This window comes from Euleptes europaea, chromosome 14 (assembly GCF_029931775.1).
Source record: "Euleptes europaea isolate rEulEur1 chromosome 14, rEulEur1.hap1, whole genome shotgun sequence".
Taxonomy (NCBI): domain Eukaryota; kingdom Metazoa; phylum Chordata; class Lepidosauria; order Squamata; family Sphaerodactylidae; genus Euleptes; species Euleptes europaea.
This window is the reverse complement of record NC_079325.1, coordinates 2,806,680-2,827,707: the sequence shown is the minus strand read 5'-3', so window position 1 is coordinate 2,827,707 and position 21,028 is coordinate 2,806,680. Positions and strand designations below refer to the sequence as shown.

The window sequence follows — 21,028 nt, the reverse complement described above, 5'->3', positions numbered from 1 at the left end:
TAATTCATGCCATCGTATTCCCTGTTACTATGTATGGGTGAGAAAACTGGACAATGAAGAAACTGATAGGAAGTAGATTCCTTTGAAATGTGGTGTCGGAGGAGAGGGTTACGGGTACCGCGGACCGCCAAAAAAACAAAGTGGGTTATAGATCAAATTAAGCCTGAACAGACCCTAGAAGCTAAAATTACTAAACTGAGGCAGTCGTACTTTGGTCACGTTATGAGAAGACAAGAGTCACTGGAAAAGACAATCATGCTAGGAAAAGTTGAAGGCAGCAGGAAAAGAGGAAGACCCAGCAAGATTGATTCTATAAAGGAAGCCACGGCCTTCAGTTTGCAAGATCTGAGCAAGGCTGTTAAAGATAGGATGTTTTGGAGGACATTGATTCATAGGGTTTCCATGAGTCGGAAGCGACTTGACGGCACTTCACACACACCTTACAAGGCTGTTGTAAGGGCTGGTGGTGGAAAGTACAAAAGGTTGCTATCGTCTTTCCTATGAGGAAAGGTTGCAGCGTCTGGGACTTTTTAGCTTTGGGGGGGAAAAGAAGGCTAAAAGTGGACATGGCAGAGGCTTACGTCTGGGGTACAGAAAGTGGATGAGAGAGAGGTTTTTCTCCCTGTCCAGTAATGCAGGAGAAAAGAGAAAGGGTCTTAATAGCACCTTCAGGACTAACAAAATTTCTGGCAGGGGATGAGCTTTCGTGAGCCACAGCTTGCTTCTTCGGATGCTTCAGTAACACAGGGGTTCCCAGAGGTTCTTTTAAGAAATGCAAACTGTAAAAAACACACACCCAGATCTTATTTCCTTACAGTAGATAATTGCTCCAGTGCGACGCTTCTCAGATTTTCTTTTGTCTAGTGTGTTCAGGCCTTGTCCTGTACTTCCTAAAGCCAAGCCCTATGGCATTCTTTCCTTTAGCAGAGCTTTAGGTGGTTAGAACACATCTTCATGGGCTGGCAAAGGCTCTCTTCTGTCCAAGTCTGTTGTAAAATTAATTCTAAAAATAATTCACACTCAATCCAAGATGAGTGAATGAGGATTCTTAGGGGGTTGGCTGCACATCTGAGATCATCTTCCCGAGGAACCCAACAGTAGCTGCATTCCAGCCTTATAAATAACAGCTTCCCACCTGCTCCAACTTCTCGGTGCCTTCTTGCATCCCGCTGCGATGTCAGCTTCCCTGCCTTCTGGAACGGGGAACAATCTGAAAGAGCTGTGTGCAGAGCCTCCGTGGCACAACCATGAATTAAAATCAGGTGGCCATTTGGAGCCGGCGTGGAAAGATACCAGGGGCTTCTGGCAAGGCTTAGATTAACTGGCACACGCTAGATGGAAGCACTAACAATGTGTCTAGCTTTTGTAGGGCTTCTTATGGAAGAGCAGACCTGCAAAATCTGATGGGCTTAAGATGGCTTTAAAGCCCCCTCTGTTCGCACAGGCTGTAGGTATATGGATTAGGGAATGATAGATTAGCAGCCTGAATAGCCCAGACTAGCCGGAGCTCATCAGAGAATCATAGAGTTGGAAGGGACCACCAGAGCCATCTAGTCCAACTCGCTGCACAATGCAGGAAATTCACACCCCCAGTGACCCCTACTCCATGCCCAGAAGATGGCAACAAAAACTCTCCAGGGTCCCTAGCCAATCTGGCCTGGAGGAAAATTGCTTCCGGACCCAAAATGGCGATTGGCGTTACCCTGGGCATGTAAGAAAGGGTTATGAGAGCCAAGCACTGACACAACCCTTTCTCCCCTCCCTCTCATGATGTGCCTAAGTTCTCAGAAGCTAAGGAGGATTGGCCCTGGTTAGTACTTGGATGGGAGACCAAGGAAGTCCAGGGTTACTATTCAGAGCTGGGCGATTGCAAACCACCTCTGTTTGTCTCTTGCCTTGGAAACCCCATAAGGAGTTGCCATAAGTTGGTTGTGACTAGATGGCACTTAATTTAAACAATACCTTAAAAATCTTAAGATTTTAAACTGCAGATTTGCACTGTTATTGTTTAATGTGTGATTGTTTCAGTATCTTTCTTGTACCTCGCTTTGGAGATATTGGATTGGATACCAGAGATCCGTTCCACTTATGACAACAGAGGATCTTCTGCTAAAACTGCAAACCTATTCTGTGTATGCCTGTTAATAGAAAAATAATGGAAACAGTCCAGCTTTTCTCCATATTTCCAGTTTTTCTTCTCCTTCCTCCCATTCTAGGAAAAAATCCTACTGGCACCAGGCGAACACACGAAGCTGCCTCCTATTGAATCAGACCCTTGGTCTGTAAAACTCAGTATTGTTTGCTGTGACGGGCAGCAGCTCTTCAGGGTCTCAGGCAGAGGTCTACAACCTGAACCATTTATAACCAGAGATTAAGCCTGGGAACTTCTTCAGGCAAAGCAGGCACTCTACGACTGAGCCACCACCCCTCATCCACGCTTTCAAAAAGCTTTGTCTGGACAAAACTCAGTGCGTCTTTGGCCCCTTGCCAAAGTGAAATCCTTGCAAGAAAGCACACCTAGGGCTATTCCAGAAGAATCTTTATTTGCGTGTGGGTGCCCTCCCCTCCCCCCATGCCCTTGCTACATGGCTTTGTGTAGACATAATTCCACTTAGCTGCAACCACAGCACAGACACCAGAAGATGAATTCAGGAGCTAAAGGCAAACGGGAAGGACAGAGTCAGCTACACATGGAAGTGGGGGGGGGAGACAGGGAGCAACATTCACCCAGAGTTCTGTATGGCACTGTAAGAAGACGAGACACTTTCACGTTTGTGCCGGAATCTACGATGGGGGTGGGGGGCACAGAGGCTCCAGGCACCTACAGTAAATGGCAGAGTAACGGGGGCAGCCTGTGGACTCCAGAGTATTTCACATAATCTGCTACCTGATCCTATAAACCAGATATGCTGGGTATCGCCCATTTGGGCCGCCCATTTGTCTTCCACCAGCTTCTTGCAAAGCAAATGTCTCAGATCAATCCACAAGATCCCAGTCCTGGTACGCGCTTGGGAAACAGCGAAGGTTTTTGAATGGCGTGACAAATGGCATATCCAGCTCTTGTCTCCAGAAATCTGGGCATTTCGTCAGCCATCCACTTGTGTGGTTCCCGGTGAGGATTCCGCCCTCCAAAGACAGCTCTCTTACTAGAGCGGTGGCTGGCTTTTGTTTACAATGGACAGCATGTTAACTCAGCAAGCAAGGAAAGAGGTGATGTGATCTCCCAAAATCTTCAGTAGTAGGACAAGGGAATTTTTGTCCTTTGGTTTCCTGCGTCCCACGTGAACAACATAACTTGTTAGCCACCTTACCTTTCCACACAGCGCCAACAGGGAGCCTAATACACCCGCTGCCTGAAGGAGGAGGATGTTTCGAGAGGAGGTGCACCTTGTCACCAACCTCGCGGTTATCTGGCTCTTCCTTATTGCTGCTGAGTTGGGTAGAACCCTGCAGCCTTTGCTTGAGGTGGCTTAAATGTTGGACTCCTGGTTCTGGTACTCGTAGCTTCTCTCCTCCTCGGTTATGTTGGGGAAGTAGAGCTTGGAGAGGCCCTCCTCGCTGGGACCATCCCCGTGCCGGGTGTCATTGTTGAGTTCCGTCGAAAGGCAAGGGTGCATCAGATGGTCCCAGTACAAGCTGAGCGTCGATTGGTCCTGGGTCTCCATCGCCGTTATCTCGTGCATTTCTCGTGCACTGGCTGCCGGAGTTTGGACTTCGAAGGTCTTCTCAAATCGACTGTAATCTACACGGAAGGCGCCTTTCTCCAGAGACATGCAGGGCTCAAAGCGATGGCCCCAGAGGATCTCATCTTCGGTGTATGACGTACGGGCTTGACACGTCATCCCTGCAAGAAGAGAACATGGGTGGCTCACAGGAAATGGGACAAACACCAGACAGGCTTAAATCCACCTAGGATTCAGTGTTGACTCCTAGAGGAGCTCTGGTGGGTTTCTATTGTGGCCTGTTCACATTTCTTTTTTAACCTCTCTCATACTGTGAACTTCATCTCCCAGAGTGACATGTCTCAGAGAAATATGACGGACTGTGATTTATGTCATCTTGTGTTTATTTAGCTGGTCCTAATAAAAGATGTCCTGACCTGGATGGCCCAGGCCAACCCTATCTCATTGGATCTCAGAGGCTAAGCAGGGTCGGCCCTAGTTAATAGAATCACAGGACTCGCTATTCTATCCCCATTATTAGTTAATTTACCTGGCCGTTCCAACAAATATAAATTTGAAAAATTATTGACACACGAAAACCCTTTAATGACAAGACAGGTTGCTAAATACTGTGCCACGGTACAAAAATCATGGTGTTCCATCCCCAATACAAAGGCCCAGCAGAATCCAGCCCAATCTTCAGGTAGAGAACTGGCAAAGACCTGCATGGAACCCGGGTTTTAAGGATATGACAACAGCTTGTCTTTGGAATATTGTGGGCCATTCTGGAAACGGTTTCAGTGGTGTAGGCTCTGGGTTTTTTAAAAAGATGTTTAGACTCTCCAAGTTGCCCAAACCACCTGCAATGAATTAAGTCATTCAGGCTGCTGTGCAAGCAGATTAACTTTTCCCTCTTCCAACAATTTCAGACTGACAGAAGGTCTGGATCAGAGACCACCAGATGGCACCAAACCTCCTTGACTGGATTTGTTGTGGTCCCTGAGCATTTGCAATAAATATTCCCATCTTCCTCTTGGGGCTCTGGGTCATTTTTTCCATGCCAACAGATGAGCACAGGGATAGCTGTGAATACTCTCACACGCAGAGTACTTGGTTGTTGACTAGATTTGCTAGGGAAGCATTTATATTATGTTTTCCCACAGCAAATATATTATCTTTCCTTTAAAAAGGTCCTCTTTTATCAGGCAAAAAGATAAAAGAAGAAGAGTTGTTTTTTATATGCTGACTTTACCACTTAAGGAAGACTCAACCCGGCTTCCCTTCCCCTCCCCACAACAGCCTTCTCCCCACAAAAGCCTTCTCATGGCACTTGAAATGCGCAACATCCACAGGAACATAAGAGGAAAGATCTGCACAGTCATTCCTATTGGTTGTACCCAAATCGCCAAGACCCACATCCCCCTTGAATATAAGTAGTGGCCATGACTGGATTTGGGGCCCAGAGTTAAATCTGAGATCATTTGTGTTACAAAGACACTCCCAAGAGTGCTGGGGTTAAAGTTTCTGACTAGGATCTGGGAGACCCAGGTTTGAACTTCCACCATTCCATGGAAGCTTACTGGGTAACCTTGGGCTGATCACTAGGCTAGCCTGCCTGAATGGTGAGATTACAGTGGAAGACAGAAGAACATTGTGTGCCACCCAGAGCTTCTTGAAAGAACAGGATAAAAATGGACCAAATAAATAAGTAGGAAAATACTGCACAAACTGGTCTAACCCTGACAAAGGGTTGCTCCAGCCCCTCCCTGGCGCCGGACAGTTCACTCACCTGTGGCTTCCACAATGCCTTCAAGAATGACGATGATCTCAAACTGCTCCCTCTTCAGGGCTTCTGCGGACATCTCCCAGAAGGGGCTGAGGTCGTTGATGACATGGGAAATTATCTGTGGCTCCACGAGGAAGAGGCGGTCCTCTCCGGTGTCATAGCCCAGGTTCAGCTCCGACTGCTCCAGCGGGATGAATTCTCCTTCCTTGGTTTGCCTGGACTTAATCAGCTTGGCTCTTATTTTTGCATCCACCATGTGACTGTCCCGCAGGTCACCAATGCGGAACATCAGGCAGAGTTTCTCATCCCGGTGGGAGATGACGCATTTCTTGCTGAATATTAAGGTCTGGGCACGCTTCTTGGGTCTGGAGATCTTCACGAACATGCATCCCACCATGAGGGCATCGATCATGGAACCGATGATGGACTGCGCCATGAGCAAGAGGACCCCCTCTGTGCAATTGGGTGTCACGATCCGAGAGCCATAGCCAATAGTCCGTTGACTTTCCACAGAAAATAGTAAGGCAGAAATGAAGCTGTCGATGTTCTCGATGCATGCCTTCCACTCGGTGTCACCTATGTGGCTGACGTCGTCCCTTACCCAGGCATCAAAGTAATATATAATACCAAAGACCACCCAGGTGGTGATGTAGCACATGCTGAAGACAAAGAGGAACCAGCGGTACTTGAGATCCACAATGGTGGTGAAGATGTCCGACAGGAACCTCTTCTTTTCCTGGATATTGACCAAATTCACCTGGCACTTGCCCACTTTGGTTACATACCGCTGCCGCTGCTGCCTGTTACCCAAATTAAATTGCCGATCATCATCCATGAGTTTGCAGCGCCGGCTTGGCCCTTTGTCCGAGTTGGGTACCGAAACAACACTGCGGGTCGGGGTTTTGCTCCGTGCAGAGCTAATAATGTTGGGTGCGCTGAGAGCATGCTGTGGATAAAACCGGGTATTGAGGTCCCGCCACAGCGTAGATGGCGACGGTTCAGTTTTGGAGGCCCGGTGGTATTTGGGCAACTCGTCTGTATTGATGGAGACGCTGGGCCGGTGTTTGGATGGCAAGACTGTACCGTAAGTGGTTGGCTCCACTGTGCTGTGTGCCCTCTGGAAAAGCACTGACCTGTCATTGGGTATGTTTGAGCTGCAGGATACAGAAACGTAGTTGCATGTTAGGGCACTTTTCTTTGCAGTTGTGCTTTCTGTTTTCTGGTGGCTGTCATCTGGGGGGCCCACAGGAATGGCCACCATTTCAGGCTGCAAGTGAAAATAAATATATCAACCTGCGTGCAGTCCTCCTCCTGTTCCCCAAAAAACTGTTGAGTCATCTGAATGGAGACAATCATGTTTTATGCATGGTTGTTTCACTCGCCGTCACCCCACCAGCTACTCTGGGTCTTTGTTGGATTATGCATGCCGTTTCCAACCGTCAGAGGTCGCTTCACTCTCCCCCTGCATTTCCCCGCGTTTTGTGGGACCTGTTTTATTGAGAATTGGGAAATGCGGGGAAATGCAGGGGGAGAGCGAGGCCATCTCTGACGGTCGGAAACGGCATGCATAATCCAAACAAAGACCCAAAGTCGTCGGAGGGGTGACAGCGAGTGAAATGTTTAATGGGGGTGGGGGAACAGAAGGGCTCACCTTGGCCCCAGACTACCTTTGAGGTAAATACCCTTCAAGGAGGAGAGGAGAGGCAGGAACTTGGCTTAGCCAGAAGGAGACCAGAGCATGTGACAGCTCAGTGGGATTCCAGAAAGGAGACACGGAAGGAGAGGAAACTTCTACCATCGTTGCCTGAGAGCAGCATTTAATTCAGTGCATTTATTTGATTAGTGGGGGTTGCGGGGGTTGCTGTTGCATTCAAGGCAGTTTGCAGTTCACCCTAAGGAAGTAGATAGTGAGGCAAAGATGTGGACTAGACATGGAAGTTTCTCTGATGTCTGGGGCAGAAATTTGGCCCATTTAAAAACTTCTCTTGTTGAAATCTGCAGCAGATGGATAACATAACGCCTAGTGGTGATGGAAAGTGCCATCAAGTTGCAGCCAGCTTATGGCGACCCAGTACGGTTTTCAAGGCAAGAGATGTTCAGATGCGGTTTGCCTCCTTCTGCATTGCAAACTTGGACTTCCTTGGTGGTCTCCCATCCAAGTTCTAACCAGGGTAGACCCTGCTTGACTTCCAAGATCTGACGAGATCAGACTAGCCTGGGCCATCCGGGTCAGGGCAAGAGACGTTCAGAGGTGGTTGGCCAGTGCCTGCCTCTGCGTAGCAACCATGGACTTCCTTGGTGGTCTCCCATCCAAGTTCTAACCAGGCCTGACCCTGCTTAGCTTCCAAGATCTGACAAGATCAGGCTAGCCTGGGCCATCCAGGTCAGGGCAAGAGACGTTCAGAGGTGGTTGGCCAGTGCCTGCCTCTGCGTAGCAACCATAGACTTCTTTGGTGGTCTCCCATCCAAGTTCTAATCAGGGCTGACCCTGCTTAGCTTCCGAGATCTGATCAGACTGGGCTATCCTGAGCTATGTGGTTCAGGGCAACATACCGATAGCATAAGTATTTGATTTCTCCTGGAGAGGGGAACAGTTTTGATCCACTACAGCAAACAGATAAAACAGCTATTGTCTCCCCACCCCCCAAAAAAAGATATTCCTGCTCGGGCAGCCACAGCCACGAGGCAACCAGTCCAAATGGCCCAATGCACCCACCTTCTGAGGAAAGGTCCCGTATCTGCTTGTGTCCGTGGGGGGGCGAGGGAGGTAAGCCAGCATGTGCTTGGCTGTGGGAGTCTTTGCTGGGGGGATGGAGTTTCTACGGCTGCGCGAGTCTTCGCACATCAGCCACCAGTCGCCAGAGTTGTTGTGGGCACAGATCCCGTCGTCTGGCTGCGAGTCCTCCATGTCGCCGCTGGAGGCGGGCGATGCCATGGCTGCCGTAAGCCAGAGCAGGGCCTAGCTCCGAGCTTTACACCTCCTCCGGTGGGGGGACCTTCCATGGAAGACAACAAGAGAACATGGGATTATTTCACCAATGAACAAAAGGGTACTGTGAGAAAGCTGGTTGGATCTGAAATATCCCAAAATGTGCCAGTCTCTTTTCAGCCATGATAGGGTTGCCAACTCCAGGTTGGGAAATTCCTGGAAATGTGGAGGGGGGGAGCCTGAGGAGAGTGGGGTTTGTGGAGAGGAGGGAGCTCAGGGGGGTTATAATACCATAGAGACCACCCTCCAAAGCTGCTGTTTTCTCCAGGGTAACTGATCTCTGTCATCTGGAAACCAGCGGTAATTCTGGGAGATTTCCAGGCCCCACCTGGAGAATGTAATTAAGCTGACCTGGTGGTCTTCACCGTGCATGGTGGGGAGAAATTCAGATAAAAGGTCCATCTTTGCACTGACAGCCAGTGTGGTAGAGCGGGTAGAGTCTTTTACTAGGATCTGAGAGGGCAAGGTTCAAATCTTCACTCCTACCATGGAAACTTGCTGGGAGACCTTGGGCAGTGGTCACACCCTGTCAGCCTAACCTCACAGGGTCATTGTGAAGATAAAAGGGAGGAGAGGGGAATGATGCAAGTCATTTTGCATCTGCGCTATGGAGAAAGGCAGGGCTGTAAATGAAGAAATTAAATCATTTTTCTCCCACCCTTCCTGGAAGGCACATACAGGGATCTCCCTTCCTTGTTTTAAACTCACAACCACCCTGTGAGGGAGGTAACTTCAAGAGTGTGTGACCAGCCCTTGGTTACCTAGCAAGCTTCATGGTGGGGGACGGGAGGGGCACGGGTTTCCCAGATCCCAAACTACACTACACCACACCAGCTTTCAAGTTCTGACGCACTGCCAAGTTCAAAAGCTGTGGGTCTCCTGATGCCAGTTTCTGGGTGTGAAATAACCGGGAGGGATTTTTTAAGCGTGGTTTGGGGTGTTGGATTTTGCTTTGGACCCCTATAGCTACCTAGAGCCTCTTATAGCCAGCATGGTGTAGTGGTTAAGAGCGGTGGACTCTAATCTGAAGAACCGGGTTTGATTCTCCACTCCTCCACATGAGCAGCGGACTCTAATCTGATGAACCGGGTTCGTTTCCCCACTCCTCCACATAAAGCCAGCTGGGTGTCCTTGGGCTAGTCACAGTTCTCTCTGAACTCTCTCAGCCCCACCAACCTCACAAGGTGTCTGTTGTGGGGAGTGGAAGGGAAGGAGGTTGTAAGTGTGTTTGATTCTCCTTAAAAGGTAGAGAAATCGGCATATAAAAACCAACTCTTCTTTTTCTTGATTAACACTCTGATCCTGAACAAGGCAATGTTGTCAGATCGCCATTCAAAGCTAGTTGTAGCTGTACCCAGACCTCTAAGAACACAGGTTTTGTCGTGGCTTTTCCAGGGGAGGAGAGGAACTCGAATCTGGAGTTGAAAGCACCCAGTGGCAATCACAAAGGAACATATTGAAACCTAGAGGCAATCTGTGACTCAGTGGTACAGCATCTGTTTTGCATGCAAAAGGTCCCAGGTCCAATCCAGTCTTTAAAAGGCTCTGATAGTCAGTGAAGTGAAAGTCAACAGACCCTAAAAACCGCTGCTAGTCAGAGCAGATGGGACTGGCCAAGGGTCAGACATTAAGGCAGCAACACACATTCATTGTAGATTAATTTAAAATTAGCGCGCCCTGTATATTCTCAGCTCAAAGCTTCCAAGGCAATTTAACCAAGAGTTACAAAAATCAATAATAAAACCACAGTGCAATCAGGTGAAACATCAAAATTGTAATGGGCAGTTAAAATGATTAAAAGGATAATTAGCCACTGAATATCTCAGAAGAAACTCCAAGTACTGAATGTAAGATTATAAAAAAGTGTTCACTGGTGGGGGTGGGGGGAGGGTTGCCAGATCCAGGTTGGGAAACTCCTGGAGATTTGGGGGTGGAGCCTGGGGAGGACTAGTCCAACCCTCTGCACAATGCAGGAAATTCCCAACTATCTCCCCCCCCACTTCCCCTGTAACCCCTACTCCATGCCCAGAAGATGGCCAAAAAAACAACAACCCAGGATCCCTGGCCAAACTGGCCTGGAGGAAAATTGCTTCCTGACCCCAAAGTGGCAATCAGCATTTCCCTAGGCATGTAAGAAAGGACCAGGAGAGCCAAATCATTTATAAAGATGTTGAACAACACAGGGCCCAGGACAGATCCTGGAGGCACTCTACTTGTCATTCCTTTCCAAGAAGATGAGGAACCATGAACAAGCACTCTTTGGGTGCAATTGGTCAACCAGTGACAGATCTACCTAACAGTAATAGGATCCAAACCACATTTTATCAACTTATCAACAAGAATATTATGTGGAACCTTATCAAAAGCCTTACTGAAATCAAGATAAACTATTTCTACAGCGTTTCCCTGATCCAGCAAGGTAGTTTTCTCCCCCCACCCCACCCCAAAAAAAGATAAGGTCTGACATGACTTGTTCTTGAGAAACAATGGTATAAAGTCCACCTTCTAAAGCATCAGTTCTCCAGGGGGAACTGATCTCTGTAGTCTGGAAATGAGTTGTAATTCCAGGGGATCCCTGGAGGTCACACCTGGAGCTTGGCATCCCTACCAAGGCAGGTGAGCAGCCATGGTGGAGACAACTCCTTGCATGAGGTGCCACAACAGAGAAGGACAAACAAACACCTAACTTTTGTAGAGCAAGGCCTCTGTTGAAGATTGCAGCTGATGGGCAGCTACACACAGGTTTCCCCAATCCTTGCATCCATGTTCAAACTACACATGGAGGGTCTTGAACAAGCTTTCTCTATTAAAATGAACAGGTATACAGTTTTGCACATGCCAAGTTTCTGTGGGTTTCCTAATAAGACCCTATCAAATTGCCTGTAAATATGCCGTTCCTGTGTCGACAAACAGATCAGTCCCTACACAAAAGAATAAATGGACACAAAACTGACATTACAAACCGCAATATTCAGAAACCAGGGGGTGAACATTCTAAACTTCTGTGGTGTTCTGTTGCTGATCTGAAAGTCACTATTCCCCTACAGAAGAACTTCAGATCAAATGCAACATTTCTGAATTAGGATTCACCACTAAATTTGATGTGATCTCCCCACATGTAAATGAAGTCTTAGCAGGGAATTTGGATTTCTTGGTCACTGCAGGTGCTAATATCTCACATATCCCATCCCTTACAGATGTTTGTTCAACTACACTTCTGTAACTTCCGTTTGGATCTGCTTATCTTGTTTCATCCTGCACTTTCCTAGATTAGATTTTACGTTAATCCTACTTTGCCCATCTAACAACTGTCGGGGATGGCCGTTACCCACTCCGACTGAATTGATTACTCTTTGGATTGGATTTGGTTTTAAACCAGCCTCTCTTTGTAACTCTCTCTACACACACACACCGCACAACTTTCTGTGCTGTATGTAAATGCATTATCTAAATGAATGTCCACATCATGCATTTGACGAAGTCATCTTTGACTCACAAAAGATTCTGCTGAAATAAATTCTGTTAGTCTGTAAAGTGCCGCGGGGCTTCTGTATCCTATTGCCACTACCAACTAACACAGCTGCTGCTGGTGGAAAGTGAAAGAGATGATTCAGGGGTGGTTTGCCAGTGCCTGCTTCTGCATAGTAACCCTGGCCTTCCTTGGTGATCTCCCATCCAAATACTAACCAGGGCCGACCCTGCTTAGCTTCTGAGATATAATGAGATCGGACTAGCCTGGCCCAACCAGGCCTAGGCAAAAGACATACAGAGGTGGTTTGGCATTGCCTGCCTCTGCATAGCAGCCCTGGCCTTCCTTGGTGGTCTCCCATCCAAGTATTAACCAGGGCCGTCCCTGCTTAGCTTCTGAGATCTGATCAAGTCAGGCTAGCCTGGGCCATCCAGGTCAGGGCTCACACAGCCACCCACCTGGAATGAAAATAATGGATCTGCAGCCTTTGAACCTGTTGGAAGTGCAAATATGAATGCTAAGGACCATGATATTTATTTCTCAAAACGTTTCTACCCCACCGTTCCTCGTTGTTCAAGGCAGCTTACAATAATAGTTAAAAACCTTTCTAATTAAACCAGAATAAAATAACAAACCCCCAAATCTCCCCCTTTTAAAAGACATCTGCTGTGGCTCAGTGGTAGAGCATCTGCTTGGCATGCAGAAAGACCCAGGTTCAATCCCCGGCATCTCCATTTAAAGGGACTAGGCAAGTAGGTGATGTGAAAGACCCCTGCCTGAGACCCTGGAGAGCCACTGCCGGTCAGAGTAGACAATAATGACTTTGATGGACCAAGGGTCTAATTCAGTATAAGGCAGCTTCATGTGTTCATGCGTTTATGGGAACCCCAGTCGAGAAACTCTGCTGGTTCTTTAATAGGAAAAGAACAGAAGAAAATGGGAAGAATATTTGTGGTGCTGTCTAAAGCCACTTTATGATAGCAGATGTCCTGTGAGCGGTTCCCTCTGACTCTGCCTTTCCTACCACATGTCAATGGGGGAGGGGGCTGGGCCAAGTCGCAGGTCCCCCACCACGTGCAGAACAGGCAGGTTCAGGAAGTATGCAGCCAATTCTGCTGCAAAGGACTGCGACGTCAGCAGAACCATCCTTACATCTAGGAAACCTGTCACTCAAATTGGGAACGTTTGCAAGAGAAATGTGTTTCAGAGGATAGCCGTGTTGGTCTGCAGTAGAACAGCTAGGTCGGAGTCCAGGAGCACCTGAGAGACCAACAAGATTTTTTGGATATAGGTTTTTGAGACTCAAAGCTCCCTTCATCAGATACAAGTCAGAGTGGAGATTTTGGAGTCCTTATCTCCCAGTCAGAAGGTGGGAGGGGTGTTGCAAAGAAGGGACTCAGGATGCAGAGGTAGAATGCACATTGTAATCATCTGGATTACAGCAGAGGAGAAAGGCTTTGAGCCAGAAAATTATCATCTGCAGTGAGATAAGCTAGTTTCAACCAAGAGAGTCAAAGCTCCCTTCATCAGATATGAGCAGGAATGGAGACCTGAGTCCTTAAGTAGTGAGATAGCAAGATAAGACCCCAATGTCTCTGTTCAACCCTGGAGTCCCTTGTTCTGAATTCCTGAATGAAAAGGAAATGTGGACGCTGTTCTCAGCATTCACAGTTCTCAGCAGTTAGCAGCAAAGATCCCCATTTCCAGTCAAGGTGAACCAACTCTAGAGATCTGCTCTAGTAAGCTACCTCTATGCCTTGCCTTGACATCTAGGGCTGCCAACCTCCAGGTGGTGATTGGAGATCTCCTACTATTACAACTGATCTCCAGGTGACAGAGATCAGTTCCACTGGAGAAAATGGCTGCTTTGGACATTGGACTCTATGGCATTATACCCTGCTGGGGTCCCTCCCCTCACCAAACCCCGCCCTCCTCAGGCTCCACCCCCAATTGTCCAGGTCTTTCCCAACCCATAGCTGGCAACCCTAATGACGTCCCCTAAGAATTGTTAGCTTGATGAGGGTCTTCAGCATTCTGCTCCAGGTCTCGGGTGCTTCCTCCACATTGCAGTCAAAGAGAATGACCATTGAACCAGTTAAATTTGTTGCATGCCCCTACCTCTATTCTTATAGCTCCCTACTGGGAAACTGTTCTGTTGCCAGCTGGAACCAGCCAGGCCAGCAGAGGCTAAAAGCTAAGCAGACTGACGTCTGGGGAGGGCAAGAAAACAGTATTTTCCTGGTGTGGTTATTTCCCCCCACATTCATACCAGATGGAAGGCCGGGGGGCTTTTGCCTTTCCTGGTAGGAGATCTTGCATTCATCTAGACTATGTTTAAATAATGGGCTTACAGCCAAGCCCACGCATCCATGTTTGGTCAGGGTTTGTGCTTGTGTGGGGGTGTGTGACTGCGTAATAGCAGATGGCTAAGCTAATTGTGTGACAAAATAGCATTGCCCAGGTGTGAGGGCAAGAGAGATGTCTTTCGGCCCGTCCCTGCAGGTTCACGGCAGGCCAGGTGGATGTCTGCAGGCAGAGGGATGCATAGGAGGGTTGCCAACCTCCAGGTGGGTCCTGGAGTTCTCCTAGAATTGTGACTGATCGCCTGCAAATGTACACACAGTTCCAACTAGGGTTGCCAACCTCCAGGTGGTGGCTGGAGATCTCCCACTATTATACGTGATCTCCAGGTGACAGAGATAAATTCACCTGGAGAAAATGGCCACTTTGGAAGGTGGACCCTATGGCATTGAAACCCCTCCTCTCCCCAAATCACACCCTCTTTAGGCTCCAGGTATTTCCCAACCCAGAGCTAGCGGCCCTACCTAGACACCAGCCCTATAATTCTGGGGGATCTCCAGGCCCCACCTGGAGGCTGGCATCCCTAGTCTGCACAGGTGATATAAAAATAAAATAAACATGTTCCAGGCACCCCACTTTGGGGTAGGGGGCAGGCATGCTGGATCTGATCCGTGGTCCCTTTAGGCCAGCATCCAGTTTCCAAGAGTCCAGTGAGATGCTACAGGAAAGCCCACCAAGGGGGTCTTGCTGGCCACAGGCCTCTCACCGACTGTCCCTAACATCTGCTGTGAGCATGAAGGCCTCGTTTGATTGTCACGGCTCATAGTTAGCAATAGACCAAAAATCTGTCCATCCCCAAGATGGCAAGAAAGAGAGAGAGAGAGATGTCCCTTTCCCCAACTGCAGTTTGGATAGGGTTGCCAACCTCCGGGTAGTAGCTGGAGATCTCCTGCTATTACAACTGATCTCCAGCTGATAGAGATCAGTTCACCTGGAGAAAATGGCTGCTTTGGCAATTGGACTCTATGGCATTGAAGTCTCTCTCCTCCCCAAACCCTGCCCTCCTCAGACTCCACCCCAAAACCTCCCGCTGGTGGTGAAGAGGGACCTGGCAACCCTACAGCCAGGGCAAGTCTGGGCTGTGAAGGGAGCAGCCCAAAAGCCCCCAGGAGAATCCCCTTTTCACTCCTGTCTGCATCTCCCAAAGGACTTTTTTTCTTCCCTCCCCTCAACTCTGATTCTGGCAAAATACGAGCCACTTACCATAGTTTTCTACTTGCACAAAGGTGTATAATTTTTAATGTCAGGGGTGCACCTTCCAAGTTCTGTTTTGTTTTTTTAAAGGAGAGAATGAGAAGTATGCGCGCTGAAGATTTCCTTTCACTTTGCGGTTTCACAAGCTAGTAGAACACAATGAGTTCTCAGGCCACTTTAGCTCAGGAAACTCAGCACCCACCCACCCCACATACACACACACACACACACACACACCAGGGACACCATGTCGTGATTCCATCCAAAGGGAGAAAAGGACAGAACTCACAGCAAGCCGTTCCTTCGCCTCTCTCCGTGATTAAAATGAAAAAATGGCAGCTCATTCCCAGAGCGTTTGTGGCAGGGTTTTCTCATCCCTCATAAGAACAAGCGATAAGGAAAGCCTCAGGAATAACTTCACATGGGCTGAAATATGGAGGGAGGGAAGCCTGGCTCCTTAACCTTCCTCAGTGGTAGCAGGCAGGGGATCAGACCTGGGGATCCCCCCGAATTACAGTTCATCTCCAGACGAAAGAGATCGATTCCCTTGGAGAAAATGGATGGTTTGGAGGGTGGACTCTATGGCACTGTACCTAGAATTGCCAGGTCCCCCTTGGCCACCAGCAGGGGATGGGGGGCAGGGTTGCCAGATCCAGGTTGGGAAACTCCTGGTTATTTGGGGATGGAGCCTGAGGAGGACAGGGACCTCACTGGGGTACAATGCCACAGAGTTCACCCTCCAAAGCATTCATTTTCTCCAGGGGAACTGATCTCTGTAGTCTGCAGATGAGCTGTAATTCCAGGGGATCTCCAGGTCCCACTTGGAAGCTGGCATCCCTAATTGTGCCCCACTGAGGTCCCTGTCCTCCCCCAAATCTCCAGGAATCTCCCAACCTGGATCTGGCAACCCTACCCCCACCTGGGGGCCAAGAGGGATCTGGCAACACCAGGCATGCTAAGAGAATGGGGAGCTGGAAAACTCCACCTGTCCCGCAGTGTTCCCACGGCTGGACTTTTGCTTTGGATTGAGACCACTCCTCTGCTGGCTTCAGCCCAGGCCAAAGACTCCACGGCCAGCTTGGTGGTGGAAAGCGCCTTCAAGCTGTAGCCAACTCATGGAAACCCCATAGGGTTTTCAAGGTGAGAGACGTTCAGAGTTGGTTTTCCATTGCCTACCTCCGCATCAGGACCCTGGTATTCCTTGGCGGTCCCCCATCCAAATACTTGCCAGGGCCGACCCTGCTTAGCCTCCAAGACCTGATGAGACTGGGCTAGCCTGGGCCATCCAGGTCAGGGCATGGCCAACATAGCCTTGCATTTTTGGCAGAAAGAAGCATTGCGCTTACCTCATCTCTCCGATGGAGCGTGCTGCCAGGGCCAAACCCGGTGAGCAGCAGCAGCAAATCCCTCTCCTTCCCCCTGTGGTTGCTGCCTGCTGGCCTTCCACAGTGGCAATGGAGAGTCAGTCCCCTCGAAGGCTCAGGGCCGGGCCCACGGCTTGCAATTCATCGTGCTCCCAGGAAGGTTCCCATCCGTTTGGGAGGAGGCAAAATTCCCCTTTCCCAGGTTGCGCCTTCAAAGCCGGCGGGGGAGCCCCAGGGAGCTCGGCGGCTGCCTTCCAATCCTGCTCTGAGAGAAGAAGGTCACCCGTTAATCTGTCTCAATGACAGGCAGAATTACCTCAAGATGATTTAATCAGGCCCGGGCAAGGAGGAGAGAGGCCAGCCGGGAGACTCCGGGGCTCACAGGGTTAATCTGCCAGTTCCAGAGTTTCGGCTGCCCCAAATAGCACCTTGGTTGGGGAGGGGGTCCCTGGAAGCCCCCCCGCCCCTGCATCGGCCAGCATTCCCTATAAGCTTCCAAGAAATCCAGGGACACTGTATGCTGGGGGAGGGGGGTGTCACAGAAATGCCGACAGTCCAACTGAATCCTAAGGCAATAGAAATACTTGTGTGTGTGTGTGTGGGGGATGCTCTGGGGTTGCTGCTCCAAGGAAGGACCAAGAGCCGACTGCCCTCCTCGCTCGCCTTCATTTCCTCCATCCAGACAAGGGCTGAGGCTGCACCAGAAGCACCTGCCTGGCAGAGAGATTAAGAGGCTAAATTTACAGCTGCTTTATAACAAACCTGAAGAGAAGCCAGGCACATGGAACAGGTGAGGAGGAAGCGGAGGCAGGTTGCTTCCGGGAGGGGAGGCCCATGGCAAGGGGTCGCTTAGGGTTGCCGGCTCCAGGTTTGGAACTTCCTGGAGATTTGGGGACCTTGGGAGTGCAAGGGTTGGGGAAGGGATAGGGTTGCCAGGTGCCTCTTCACCACCGGCGGGAGGTTTTGGGGGTGGAGCCTGAGGAGGGTGGGGTTTGGGGAGGGGAAGGACTTCATTGCCATAGAGTCCAATTGCCAAAGCGGCCATTTTCTCCAGGGGAACTGATCTCTATCTGCTGGAAATCAGTTGTAATAGCAGGAGATCTCCAGCTAGTACCTGGAGGTTGGCAACCCTAGGAAGGGAGGGACCTAGGGTTGCCACCTCTGAGTTGGGAAATACCTGGAGATTTGGGGGATGGAGCCGGAGGAGGGCAGGGTTTGGGGAGGGACTTAAGTGGGGTATAATGCTATAGAGTCCACCCTCCAAAGCAGCTGTTTCTCCAGGTGAACTGATCTGTCGCCTGGAGATCAGTTGTAACAACAGGAGATCTCCAGCCACCACCTGGAGGTCGGCAACCTGAGAGGGACCTCATAATGCCATAGAGTCCCCCCGCCAAAGCAGCCATTTTCCAGGTGAATTGCTCTCTGTAGTCTGGAGATCAGCTGCATTTCTAGGAGATCTCCAGACCCCTCCTGGAAACTGGCAACCCCACAGTGGAGGTGGTAGAGAAAGCTGCGTGAACGGGGAGCATCGCCAGAAGACATCCTGCTCCCAGCAGTGCAGCAGGAGATTGGACCGTTGACACTTACCTACATTCTGGGCAGGTAGAGATTCAGGGCCTCTGTGCTCTCTGCATACGCATAAGGTTGCCAACCTCCAGGTGGTGACAGGCGATCTCCTGCTATTACAACTGATCTCCAGCCGACAGAGATCAGTTCACCTGGAGAAACTGGCCGCTTTGGAAATTGGACTCTATAGCATGGAAGTCCCTCCCCTCCCCAACCCCCGCCCTCCTCAGGCTCTGCCCCAAAAACCTCCTGCTGGTGGCAAGGAGGGACCTGGTAACCCTACTTATGAGTGGAAAAAAGCCTCTGAGCTTAAAAATCACCACTCTTATTCAGATGGTTTCTGGCATTAGACAATTTTTTTACTGAAAACATTTTATTAGCTACTTGTCTACCTTGTGAAACTCAAGGTGGCTTACAATGCAACGAACACAACAATAATAAAAAGGCATGAAACACCATTTAAAGTCACAGGACTGTCAATAATGTTTTAAAAATTAACTTAGCCAAATGCAGTCCTAAATAAAACTGTCTTCACCTGCCTCCTGAAGGTTGAATGTGAGGGGGCCAGAGGTTGTTCCAAAATTGTCGGGCAGTCACTAAAAAGGCCCTCTCTCGTGTGCCCACCAAACGAGCTTCTTTGAAGGCCTCTCCTTATGGTCATAATTCCTGGGCAGGCAATTCACAGACCTTTATATGTAGCAGAGGAGCTCTCCAGATTCCTCTGGGTTCTGCCCTTGTATACCTTTCTCAAAAGCCCCCGCTGGAAACGTTGCAGCCACACATTGCATCAAGGCCGGTTACAGCCTTAATCTGCTGGATATAAATCCCCGCGTGCGCGCGCACACACAAAATGCTGGAGGCAAGTGAACAGGACCGTCTCGAGGGTCCTCAGCTTGGGTCCTCCTCCCTCAACTGAGCTCCACTAGGGGGTTGGGGCCAGCCCTGCCATGAGGCAGGCTGAGGCCACACAGGGAAACATTTGTGGCACACCAATGCCAATTTAAATGTAGCACCAGGGTGCAGGAAAGGGGTGAAATTTTGTCACCTGTCTGGAAAAGGCACAGAGAAAGAAAGCAAGAGAGGGGGTCGATTGACCCAGACAGCCCCCTCCCAGGCTGAGAATGGAAGGGGCAGATGAAGTCTTGGCCCCGGTATCTTTTGGCACTGCAGCCCCCCCCCTGTGTCTGCCTCTTTTTCAGCCAATAGGATGCCATGAGAAAAGCAACACCCAATGCTCTTCTGCATGGCCAGGTGTCAAAAACAGCAGTGGTTGCCAACCTCCAGGTGAGGCCTGGAGATCTCCCAGAATCACAACCGATCACCAAACTACAGAGATCAGTTGTTCAGGAGAAAATGTCAGCTTTGGAGGGTGGAAGCTATGGCATTATACCCTGCTGAGGTCCCTTCCCTGCCCAAACCCTCCCCTCCGGCTCTGCCCTCAAAATCTCCAGGAATTTCCCAACCCTAAAGAACAGCCTAAGAGAGAATGCTTTCGACTTAACGCCACCCAGGGCCTTTCCTGGCCTGAGCAGGAGTTGAGCTGCCCCCCCCTCGATTGTGACACGTCAGTCCACCGGAACTCTACAGTGACCCTATGAAGACCCCACATTAAAGCCGTCCGGTAGCACACATGCTTACCTTCTGGACAGGGACTGGAAGGGATTTCCCAGCTCTAATTGGGATTTCCGTTGCCCGGGGATTTCCTCATCCCTAACAGCAGCCACTGGGGCTGCCCATCTCTTTCCAGAGAAGAGCATCTTTTATCGCTAGGAAGCTAACCGGCACCAGGACCCCGTATGTCAACGTCTGCCCAAACCCTGAGCATTCAGAACAGTGGTGCAAAATCCCCCACCTAGCCAGGAGATTCAGGTGGGTTTGGTGTGAACCTTCAAGGGCTTTGAGGGCTCAAAAGGTACAGCAATATCGGAGCACAGGCAGAGGATGGTGGCTGGGGAAAGTGGCATTTAACTGAGCTTCATACCAATGAAGGGGGGGGGAATGTAAAAATAGCCACAGTTAACCTGTGCTTTATAAATAGCTGCTCAGCCTGACTCTTAAACAGCTCGAGGTTTATTAATACACATAGGAGCCTTTAAGCGCTTAGACAAGTGTTGCTGCCAGAATTCAGGTAAACTGAAGGAGGGATATACACAAAGAGGTCCTTTTCCCTTTGTCACTGTGACACCCCCCCCCCCAATTTTTGTTGCAGAGTTCCCAGTTTGTTTGTTTCTTTCATTCTTTTTCTAAGCAATTGGGCTCCCCTCAAAATCAGCTTGGAAACGAGGAGGAGGAGTTGGATTTATATGCCAGCTTTCTCTACCACTTAAGGGAGAATCAAACCGGCTTATAATCACCTTCACCTCCACACAACAGACACCCTGAGAGGTAGGTGGGGTTGAGAGAGTTCAGAGCAAACTGTGACTAGCCCAAGATCACCCAGCTGGTTTCATGTGGAGGAGTGGGGAAACCTACCGGGTTCACCAGATTAGCGTCCGCTGCTCATGTGGAGGAGTGGGGAATCAAACCTGGTGCTGCAGATCAGAGTCCACCTCTCCAAGCCACCACTCTAAACCTCTACACCACTACACCAACTGGTCTAGAATGCCACAGAAAGGCAAGAATGGGCATTCAAACCTG

At 49.5% G+C, this 21,028-nt stretch overlaps 1 protein-coding gene across 1 annotated transcript; it reads right to left on the bottom strand.

Annotated features, from left to right (window-relative positions):
* Positions 1-3,470: 3,470 nt before the first annotated feature.
* On the bottom strand, positions 3,471-8,383 carry LOC130487350 (G protein-activated inward rectifier potassium channel 4-like). Its single transcript, XM_056860841.1, has 3 exons — positions 8,165-8,383; positions 5,452-6,715; positions 3,471-3,844 (listed from the first exon to the last, which is right to left on the bottom strand). The coding sequence occupies exons 1-3, from the start codon at positions 8,381-8,383 to the stop codon at positions 3,471-3,473; spliced, it is 1,857 nt and encodes a 618-aa protein (XP_056716819.1).
* Between the last annotated feature and the right edge of the window lie 12,645 nt (positions 8,384-21,028).